At 37.7% G+C, this 12212-nt stretch overlaps 1 protein-coding gene across 1 annotated transcript; it reads right to left on the reverse strand.

Annotated features, from left to right (window-relative positions):
* Positions 1-3784: 3784 nt before the first annotated feature.
* On the reverse strand, positions 3785-4303 carry LOC121258724. Its single transcript, XM_041160266.1, has one exon. It carries the CDS (start codon positions 4301-4303, stop codon positions 3785-3787), a length of 519 nt encoding a protein of 172 aa, XP_041016200.1.
* Positions 4304-12212: the final 7909 nt, after the last annotated feature.

Below are 12212 nucleotides of genomic sequence, written 5' to 3' on the forward strand. Positions count from 1 at the left end.
GGGATTTGGCGAAAGAGAAAAATTCCAAAATGGTCGGGTGTTCTTTCCTCTTTTACTCCCGCCAGTAATTACAACACGTAGCAGAATTATTGGACTTATGGTGGTGCGAATCCATTCTCCCCTCTCCATTTTCCCTTTTCTCTTCTCTGATCTTCTCTCTCCATATTTTCCTCTTAAGCTTTCTCTCTGTAACAACCCAATTGAGTATTATAAGGATAATTTTATTGAGCCTAGATTACCATGATGGGCTATGTTGGAAAGCACAATTGCAAATTATTGAATAACCAAGGACCCAAAATTTGTTTTTGGCGATTAATAGTTTTTTGAGATCCAATAATTATTTTACAAGCCCAAAAATATTTTTGTATAAACTGGACTCAGTTTGAAACTTAATATATCGGGTCACTAAGGTTACTTAAGCTAGTCAACCCATTAAAATGGACCTAACCCACATTTAAATGCGTAAAGAAGACCTGCAAAGTCATAGAAAAATCCCAAGCCGACTATTTAACACCTAGCCATTATTTTAAGCCGTTGCATGCATGTCTCATCCTCCTTCATTGGAATTTCCTCCTTAATTCCACCGGTATATATGTTTTATTACTATTAATTGATTTTTATTTTATTTTTATTTTTTTGAAAAAAACACAACAACTTCATAACATTAAGCAAAGTTATGGCCTTCAGCCATTACAAAAGGCAAGATACTACTATCTACATAGTTTACATCAAAAACTTCATGAGCTAATGAAACAACCTTTTTAGCAAGTTGATGAGCCACTTTATTAGCATCCCTTCTGATATGTTGAACTGTCCAGGTTGTATCTAACAATGTGGCCTTTATATCTTCCACCAAATAGCTTAGAATTCCATTCTGAAAATTACTTTGTCTCGTAGCATTGACCACCTGAATTGAATCTCCTTCGAAAATAACATTTTGCAAGTCAAGGTCTTTACACAATTTTGCAGCCGTGAGTAACCCCCTAGCTTCTGCAATATCAGGTTGTGTACAAAAATGAGTGGGCTGCATAAAGGTGGCTAGCACTTCTGCCTCACTATCTCGGATAACCACTCCAATGCCAATTCTGTAATCTTCCTTCTTGATAGCTACATCCCAGTTAAGTTGGAGCCAAGAGTATGGAGGTGTAATCCATTGTCTGCGAACTTGTGGTTGTATCCTTCTATACATGTCTGCTTGCAGTGATTGTATCTGTTCAAAGTCTATTTGTGCTTGCTTAGATCTCTTTGTAATTACTTCCGGTGTACAGAAAATGCCTTCAAAAATCCACTTGTTTCTCCTCTGCCATATTTCTTTTGCTGTTTTTGCAAATAAGTTAATCTCCTCTTGGTCTATTCTCTGTAGCAAACTCAGAAATATGGAATCCAAATTTGCATCAATAAAAGCAGCCTTTTAAATTTTCCTGCTTCCTAACCCCCAAACATCTTGTGCAGATGGATATGACCAAAGAATGTGAGCAGGTGTTTCTATTGCATTATGACATATGGGGCATAATGGGTCAATAGTAATCTTCCTTTTGTGCAAATTCTGTTTGGTTGGTAGGGAATCTGTAATGGCTCGCCAAATAAAAACTTTAACTGAGTTCTTTGTTAGCAGCTTCCAGACTTGTTTCCATAACTCCCTTTGATCCCTTTTTGTAGAAGATTCCCCCATTTGATTTTGTTGTTATAGCTTATAGAGATGATATGCACTGCGAACAGAAAAATCACCATTTGAAGTGGCTTTCCATACTAGCTTATCCTCTCTATCACCTTGTGACACAGGTATTTTCAGAATTTCTTTAATCTCTACCTCATTAAAATTCACTCTCAGTAATGGTATGTCCCACCATCCCTTGTTATGATCAATTAAATCAACCACAATTGCATTGTCTGACAGACCTCTCCCTGGTGAATGAATGAGACCAAGTCCAATTGTTGGGATCCATTTATCAGTCCACACTTTAATTTTATTTCCATCTCCTACCCTCCATAAGCATCCTTCTTTGATAATGTCAATGGCTGAATGTAAGCTTCTCCAAAGAAATGAAGGTCTGGATCCAAGTTTAGCTTGTAGGATTGATCAAGTAGGAAAATAGATTGCTTTCATTAGAGTGGCTGCCAATGATGAAGGCTGAGTGAGAAGTCTCCAAACTTGCTTGGCAAGTAAAGCTTGATTAAAACTCACTAAGTCCCTAAATCCCATGCCACCTTCTGATTTACTCAAGCTCAAAATTTGCCAGCTTTTCCAGTGAACTTTAGACATATTTTCCTGAGCACCCCACCAAAAATTTGCCATTAAAGCATTTAATCTATAGCATAGTGTCTTAGGTAATGAAAAAACACTCATACTATATGTGGGAATAGCCTGAATGACAACCTTGATTAAAATCTCCTTTCCAGCTTGTGATAAAAACTTATTTTTCCAATTCTCTTACTAACTCTTTCAATAATACCTTGGAATTCTCTGAGTTTCGACCTTCCAATAAAATATGGTAATCCCAAGTACCTTTCCAAATTAGTAGAAACTCTTAATCCAGCAACTTCCATAATGTATTTTCTGTCAAAGGATTAGTGTTTGTACTGAAAAATAGTGAGGTTTTGTGTCTGTTAAGTTGCTGTCCAGAAGCCAGTTCATAACCATGTAAAATCTGATTCAAACTTGCCCATTCTTGTAAAGAGGCCCTGCAGAACAGCAGACTATCATCTGCAAAGAAAACATGGTTCATCTTTATTCTTCCTCCTGCCAATGGAACCCCAGAAATAACAACATTCTATTCTGCTTGGTTTAACTTAGCAGTTAATGCTTCAGCACAGATAATGAATAAAAAAGGAGATAAAGGACAGCCTTGTCTTAAGCCCCTTGATGGTTTGAAAACTTCTTGAGGGGTGCCATTAAGTAAAACTGAGAATGATGAAGAAGTGATACATCTTTGAATCAGTCCAGTCCACTTTTGATCAAACCCCATTTTAACATGGCTTCTTTGAGAAAACTCCACTCTACCCTATCAGAGGCCTTGCTCATATCCAGTTTCATCGCCATATAACCTTTGTGACCCTTCAACTTGGTTCTCATGGTATGAAGAGTCTCATAAGCTGCTAATATATTATCAGAAATAAGCCTTCCTGGAATAAAAGCACATTGATTCTGTGATATGATGGCAGGCATGACCTCCTTCATTCGATTGGCTAAGAGCTTTGTGACAATTTTGTATAACACATTGCATAAACTAATAGGTCTGTACTCAGTAATGTTCTTTGGTTTATTATGCTTTGGTATCATCACAAGAAAGGTATAATTAATAGATGATATGTCTTGCTCAGAATGGAGAAAAGAAAGAATGGCATCGCATACCTCATCACCCACAACAGACCAATATCTTTGATAAAAACAAGCTCCATAGCCATCTGGGCCTGGTGCCTTATATGGCCCCATTTGAAAAACAGCATCTTTAATTTCATCTTTGCTAAAAGGTAGAAGTAGCTTGTTATTCATCTGTTGAGTAACTTTTGTTTCAGTAGCATTCAGAAATTCCTCAATATGATTAGGCTCAGAAGTAGCAAACAAGCCTTTCTAAAATTGAGTAAAAGCCTTTCCAATATCTTCAGAGTTTGTCAAAGTAATTCCTGACTCATCCTCAACTTGCACAATTGTGTTCCTCTTTTTTCTTTGACTTGCACAGAGATGATAGTATATGGTGTTACGATCCCCTTGTTGCAACCATTGTACCTTAGTTCTTTGCTTCCATTTCATATGCTCCCCCTCAAGTATATCATCCATTTCTTTTTAAGTTTGTTTCAACTGCTGCACAAATTCTGCAGTAAGTGTTTGCTGAAGATGTTGCAGCCTATTGGATTTCTGAATCAAACTTCCTCTTTCCTCCATTTCCTTCCTATAACTCCATTTCCTCAAATCAGTCATGCAAGTCTGTAGCTTTTCTTTGATCCTTTGCAATCCTGTAACCTGACCTCTCCCTTGATTCCATGCCTTTTTTATCACTTGTTCACAGTCTGAGAAAGAAGACCATCTATCTTCATATCTCCTAACTTGAGCATATTTGAATGGATTACTCTGTTGTTGACTTAATGACACTAGAATAGGACAATGATCAGATGTGGATGAAGACAATATTCTCACCTCTCCCCCTCCAAAGGTTGCACACCATTTAGAGTTTGCAATTGCCCTATCAAGCCTTTCTTTTGTAAAATTCTGATCTGACCTGTTGTTAGCCCAAGTATACTTCCCACCTATATAACCCAAATCACACAGCTTGCAATCTTGCAACACTTCCCTAAACCTTTCCATCTGTGTTTCCACTCTTCTCACCCCTCCAAACTTCTCACTATGGTATAAAATCTCATTAAAGTCTCCTAAACAAAGCCACCTTTTAGGAAATTGAAACTTGAGATGCTTCAAGAGACTCCAACCTTTGTGCCTATGCTCAGTTTCAGGATGCCCATAAAAGCATGTCATCATCCAAGAAAATTGTTGAAGATCAATCCATGAGTTGATATGCCTCTAAGAGTAAGTATTAATTTTGAGTTTTACTCCCTCTTCCCAAAAAAGTAAGTATGAATTCTGAGTTTTACTCCCTCTTCCCAAAAAAGAGCCAATCCCCCACTTCTTCCTACTCCCTCCACAGTAAAAAGACCTTTAAAACCCAATTTGTACTTAATAGCTTCCAATCTTTTTTTATCCATCTTGGTTTCCATGAGAAACAAGATGTTAGGCTTGTGAACCTTAATCAAATTACTAAGGTCCCTAACTGTCTGAGAGTTGCCAAGCCCTCGACAGTTCCAACTTAGAAGCCTCATTTTTCCCGACGGGGTTGATTAACAGCCTCCGCCTCTAAAGTTACCACAGATGCCAAAGCTTGTTTCTTGCCCCTGTCATCATGATTGTTCTCCAAGGAAGATGGAGAATTATCTTCTTCTGTTTTCCTTTTCCTTGTAGCATAAGGAGTATTAGTCACCAATTCAATGTTACCCGGCCCCCTAGCCCTTCTCTTCCACTTATGACCACTTGTCTCATCAGGTTGCTAAGATATGCATAGCATGTGATCTTCCTCGATATCTCTCTCCTTCTCAACAATATTTGCCTTTTCTTCTGATGAAAGTTCCGGAAGTGTAATGTTCAAGGAATTGTGTGGCATATCCAAAGCTAACTTAGGCAAAACAGTTATCTTCAATGAATCAGTTTTAGTAATCTGCTTCTCTTCCTCAGATACTGTCAGCAATGCAGTTTTACTACTGTTATCTTCTCGCATCACCTCTGGATTATTAGTAAACCTTTGAATTTCTGTTCCCTGGCCCACTGACTTAGTCATGTTGATAGCTTGAATTGTCTTTCCTGAACTGCTACCAAAGCTGGAGCTTGTTCCCGAGCTTGTAGTACTAGTTCCTGAATTAGTAGCTCTCAACCAAGTCCCATATTGATGACTACTATCCAGCTTAACAGTATCCACTTGATTATTCTGGCCAATACATCCGCTGGAAGCATGTTTTATAACTCCACAAGTGAAGCAAAACTTTATATACATATACATATATATATATATATATATCTATTTTTAAAGTATGATTTATTGGTGGGAGTGTTCCCTTTTTCTAAACCGCGTTCAGCCGATTCCTAGACTCACGTTGAAACGCTCGCGTATTTATTTATCTCTTCCACCAACCCTTCACGTCGGTCACTCCACAATAACTACACCTAATAACTACGCCACAAGAAAACCGAGTGCCTCGCTGCTGTAGCACTCCCACAAGCTAACATCGATTTCGGATCAGCTCCACCACGTACTGCCCACATCCCACGTTCTACACACCAAGACCATGGCTAGTGTCAACTGCCACAAACACAAGCATACAAGCCAAAAACATGGAGACCCTCACATGAATTGATTTTGTATTAAATAGAATATTCGTTTGGTTATTTTCTACAATATGAATTTAACTAAGTAAGATATTAGGATATGTTTTCTTAGACATATTTAATGATATTTAATACTTTGTATAAGTGACGAACTACGCAGTGAGATTCAGGAAACAGCGCAACGAGGTAAGTAATTTGATCACAAACTAGAATCATAACAGTTCAACTTATATAAATTATTATTACTGCCAGTTCTTTGACAACCATTTTTATGTACCACTCATGTCATATGCAAGCACGTCACCAAGCACAGCACATGATCATGTCATTCAGCATCATGTTTAGATTCAAAAATTTATAATATTTATATAAGTATGTAAACCATGAATCTCACGTCGCATAAGACGCATAAGGTATCTTAAGTTCAAGTGCAAGATCAGATAAGATCAGTTAATCAGATGGTCATTCAGATGCATGGTACCAATACAGTTTCATGATGGATATGCAAGCCATGAACTCAAGCGTGGTCCACCATTGTATGTCAGAATACTATCAGTGGCTCCCTTTGTTGCAGCGGGATGTGAGGCCGGTGCACAACCTCGCACACATGGTTAAGTATGTTGGCCAGTTAGATAAATCAGACCAGTCAGTTAATTCAGATAAATCAAGACAAGTCATGTATAATATAAGTATCAGTATAATCAATCATGTTTTTAAGCTCTCAACATGAATTTTTTTTTATGAAAACCTTACATTTATTATGTTTACGTTGTGATGAGTTCATACTGAGTTTTCAATTCATTTTAGTTTTATTTCATGTTTTTAAACCAACCAGGTGAGAATGATGACCACGAGCAGGCGGGTCAAGCTTAGATGAAGCAGTTGAATTTAATGCCAGGCATTAATTATTTAATTATCTTATTTATTAAATTATGAAATCTTTTGCCGGGTAATATTTTATGAAAATTACTTGACACTCCTAAGCCTTGGGAATGGGGTGTTACACCCTCGAACCCATCTTCGTTCTCTCTCAACAGATCCCATCTTCCTTCAAGAGATTCGAACCCATCTTCGTCCGATGCTTTCAAGAATGGGATAGCTAGCTAAAACTATCAACATCTTGTCTAGTATTGGAGTAATTTCTTTTGTTCATTTGGCACCAACTAGTTTCATGTGGTGGCTCATTGTATGTAAGTACTAGCCTTGTATTGTTCTATTCATGATATGAAACATGTTCTCAACTAGTAGATCAGTTGCAAGTGACGAAGGAAATGCCAGCTTGGCCTAGAGTTACAGCCCAACGCACTAAAAATTATAGTTAGATATTAGCTATTTGCCAAAGTTCACTGGGTTTATAAAACTTTAAGAGTAATGCTAAATATAGGAATATGGTATTCAAATTTCGTAAAAGCATTTTGAAAAAAATTGAAACTTACAATAAAAAATTGAATTTTGTGATATGAATCTCATTAGTGGTCTTTTGCAAACATTTTCATCTCATATATAGAGAGGCTTTCCTCAATGCCTTTCCCTTCAAAGTAGGTGATAAGCAATAGATGGCATTAGTTTAAATGCGACATCAGTTAGAACTTAGAAGGCACTTTGCTTAGCAGCTTTAGAAATGTCTATAAACCCAAACTGGAAATTTGAAGATGTTTCCACTGAAATCAGTGTGAATATGTAATATTATGTAATATTTTGAAGAGATATGTATGAAAAGAATTCCCCTTCATTCTCTGTATAAAACCCGCCAAGGAAATAGCCTTTGGTTTTTGGTTCTTTTTTCTTTTCTTTTTTGGATGAGGTATACCTATGCTTCACCCATCTTGGTTATCTGATAAAAATCTCAGGAAATGGATTCCACCTGAGGTATGTAACTGATGCTTTTATATGAGATAGACTGGCCATAATAGGGTATACAACAAGGTATTCCATTGTTTTAAGTGCTCCAGCAAGAAAATATATTGTTCCTATTATATTATTTTTCTCTTTTTCAATATTCTTTGTTTTGTTTGTTTGGGTGGAGATTGAGCTGAGTTGTGGGGTTGTTTATCTCTGAGTGCCATGCCATGTTGGTTCAGTGGCCTTTTATATTCACTGTGTAACACTCGGGTTCAATGCCAAGTTGTTTTCAAAAAAATTTGGATTTTTATTTGCGAAAAGCCCATTTGAGTTTTCAAATAGTATTTCTTTTTAAAATAGACTACGGGCCTAAAATCTCTGTTTTGGTGTATTATTATTTATTTATTTTTCTCTTTGAGTTTGATATTTAGGTTAAAAATCTTTCTTATGGGCGGAGATATTTTTTTTTAAACAAGTTGATTTTTTTTTAATTATTTGAGTTGAAGTCTAAAATTCAAGGAAGAACCTTTTATAGATTTCCTTCACTATTCAAACCATGGGCCCAAATATTTAAAAATGTGCCCTAGCCGATCACCTAGGCCCAAACCTAGCACCAAAACCGAATCCCACGAGAATCAATTTCAAGACTCCACACCATGCACGTCTCCACACCTGTCCCCTTGCCATGCACGTCTCTCACGCACGTCCCACTTCCTTTTTGTTCACAAGTTTTCTGTCACCTTTATAAATACACATTTTTGTCTCAAAGAAATCACCACTACCCATTGCCCAAAGGTTAGTCTACCGCACCTCTGCAAGCCATGGTGATCCCGTAGCCCCTCTGCTCAGCCACCGTGTGACCTAGCCAAACCACCCAACTCAGGCCGTGTGAATCCCTTATTTTTGTTTCCAGAAACAGAGCACCCACCCCTCATTTTTCCCCCACCGTAAGCAATGCAAACCCACCAGCTAGTCAGTCACGACCCCAACCTGCTTAGCCGTTTGGTACCACCTCTGTTTTTGCATCACCGAGCAGCAGTAGTTATAGAACAGCCCAAGCCACCGTAAGCTCATCCACCTTGACTCCCTCCTCCGGAAACTATCACCCCCACAACAGGCTCGTTGGGTAAGTTGCCGCACATCTTTTTTTCCTCACTGTAAGCGCTGCCGCACAACTCTATGATTTTAGATTTATGTGTTCTACGATGAGATGCCTGTAGTTTTAGGTTGTGCTTGTAATTTACGGTCTTGTCCTTAGGCAGCTTTTGTCAAGTATTTCCTGATGGTTGGTAAAGTCAAAAAGATCTTTTTATTTATTTTGTTTTCGCCTTTCCCAAAAAGCATGCATTTTTATTGGTTTACACAAATGTTCTTAAAAGCCTTGCATTGGAAAGCTTTCATAAATCCTTAACTTTTTGGGTATTTATTTTTTTACCCTTAAATGTCTATTTCAGACTTTATGTTTTAAAACCGATCACTTTCATGGGTTGTTTTCCCTTTGTGGGCTGAGATTAGGTTTATTTGGGACTTGGGTATTAAAATTAGTTTAGGCCGAGCTACATGTTTTAGAAACCATTCTAGTGAATTTTATGTAGATATTGATAATTTTAGAAAATTGTGATATTTTAGGGTTAAAAGAGTTTTACGAGGAATTAAATTAAGTATTTCAGGTGTAATTACGAAGTAACTATTCAATTGGAGATTTATTCAAGTTACATGAATTTTCTATAGGTGACGATTGATTTTTTGTTCAGTACTGCTGTAGGAAAATTCTGAAAAGCTAAGAAGTCCAGGTAAGCGGGATTCCTATGCTAGACTTTGCATTAAAATAAAATGAGCTGATGTTGATTTTTGGAAAATATACATATTTGGTTATGAAAATAAATTTGAACTACCTCAATTATTTGTTCTGCATTATTCATGAGATTATGTTTAAGAAGAAAGTATTTTCTGTTATGACTAGTGTAAACATGAGCTTTTTTTGACATTCTGTTTCTGAACTTTGAAAAAGAGAGCGAATATGAAATTTTGTGCATGAATTATGTTGTGATATGATTTTGTTATGTTCTGAAGATTTTCGGTACCCTGATATGATCTGATGTGATTTTTTGTTTCGTTTTGACCTTATCACGGGTGTAAAATTGTGGCCTATGTTCGGGTTGGTACCGAGTTTTCTGTTTCTGGTGCACCCACTTTGGAAACAATGTGGTTTTCTGCGTGGTCTTTCCTATGTGCACACTCGGGGGCTCCGAGAATAAATAAGGGGAAGATTCACATTTTGTTTCTCCTTGGTTAGCTACAATCCTACCACGGGGGTTAAACATGGTATTTATTCTGATATGATAAGATAAGATGTGATATTTCAGTTTATGCTATGCCAAAGGGATTTTGATTATGAATATTTTCAAATTTTCGCTCTGATATTTTTGATAACACGTTCTGACGTTGCATTTTGAAAACATTATTCTGATTTGGCATTCTAAAAGAAAATATTTTTGTTCTGCATTCTGAACTCTGTAAATGCTCATGTTTACACACTAGTATATGTCCTCTACTTACTGAGTTGTTGATAACTCACCCCTTATCTCCATATTTTTTTTAGATAATTTTGATGGTTCAGCTGGAGAACAAGAGTAGAAAGTTTTACCAAGGTGTGATGATCGTAGTGAAATAAGTGCCTGAGGGTACAAGTGCTTATTTGAGAGTCGTAGTTAGTAAACTGATGTATTTTTCGGATATTTTGATTTGATGAGTTAATGATATTTTCGAGTTTTTGGAGAATTTCTAATTTATGTTATTGAGAATTTCTTGGTTGTCCCTATGAAGGAACTTAGATACTTGGATTGATTAAATAGATTAACATTTTATAGAGTTTTCTGGATGTTATAGTTGTGTTATTGAAGTTGATATTAGTATTAAGAGCTAACTCTTCGAGCTTTCGGGACTGGGGCGTTACACACTGAGTGTTTTTTATAAGGAGCAACAGTAGTTGATGGAGTATTTTCTTTTTCTTTACAGCAATATTGAAAGTAGTTGAGGAGACAACATATCTAGCTTAAGGTCTATGAGGGCAGGAGATGAAGTGATTTCGGGATGAAGACCGCTATACTATTGTGGCATTCCCTCTAAAATCTAGACGTCGGGCAATCCAAAAAGTTGTGGTCAGTAGTTTTTCAAATGTCCATATTATAAGGTTAAAAAACAGTGTGGCTTTTTCGAATGGGTTAATCTTGAAATGGAATAACCGGATTGTTGTAAACGAACCTTGAAATTAGCACAACGAAGAAATGAAATGATAGCATCTGAATGTGCAAGAATTAAACACGCAAAATTCCAATCAATGAAGGAGAAGTACAAAAGTGTCTTGATTTCATCTTTGGTTGTATTTGTTAAAGGAACCCTCCCGATATGTCACTTGCCAGAGTTAAGCGATCGAGCAACTCTCCCACTACATTCCACTCGCTAAGGTTTCGCATTCCAGCAACTCTCCCGCTACACCTTCTCGCCAAGGCTACACGGTCGAGGAACCCTCCCATTATGCCACTCGCCAGAGGTAAGCGGTTGAGTAACTCTCTTGCTATACTCCACTAGCCAAGGTTACATGGTTGAGCAACTCTCCCATTACACTCCATTCTTCAAGGTTACACGGTCGAATGACTCTCCCGGTACACCTTCTTGCCATGGCAACACGGTCGAGGAGCCCTCCCATTACGCCACTCGCTAGAGTTAAGCGGTTGAGCAACTCTCCCACAACACTCCACTCGTTAAGGTTACGTGGTCGAGCAACTCTCCCACGACACCTTCTCACCAAAGCTACAAGGTTAAGGAACCCTCCCGTTACGCCACCTTCTAGAGTTAAGCGGTCGAGCAACTCTCTTGCTACACTCCACTCGCCAAGGTTACGGGATCGAGCAACTCGCCCGCTACAACTTCTTGCCAAGGCTACATGATCAAGAAACCATTTCGTTACGCCACTCGCCAGAGGTAAGTGGTCGAGCAATCTCCCGCCACACTCCACTCACCTCGGTTACGCGGTCTGGTAATTCTTCTCACCCACGTTACACGGTCGAGGAACTACCACACAACTGGCCAGACCACACAACTGAATTTAAGATATGTTAAGTCCGTCTTTACTCTTGGTCCATATTATACTGTCGAGGAACTACCACACAACTGAATTTTAGATAAGTTAAGTCTGTCTTTCCTTTTGGTTTCTTTGTTCTTGTTTAAGTTGACTCCAATTATAACCATCTACGTTCACACTCCATAAATCAATTAAAGTCACCCTTATGAATAAAACAAAGGAACAAAGTTTTCAATTGCAAACATTCATATTGCTTAAAATAAACCGCGGTTCAAAATATACAATTACTATGGGGCAGTTGCCCAAAATTTAACAAAATCAAGAAGTGCTAAAATAAAACATCAAGGAAGATGAGGAGGGGGAAAGGCATCTGGCATAACATCTCGTTCGATAGAATCAAAGTAATGGTAGGATGCA

Source organism: Juglans microcarpa x Juglans regia, chromosome 3S (assembly GCF_004785595.1).
Source record: "Juglans microcarpa x Juglans regia isolate MS1-56 chromosome 3S, Jm3101_v1.0, whole genome shotgun sequence".
Classification (NCBI taxonomy): domain Eukaryota; kingdom Viridiplantae; phylum Streptophyta; class Magnoliopsida; order Fagales; family Juglandaceae; genus Juglans; species Juglans microcarpa x Juglans regia.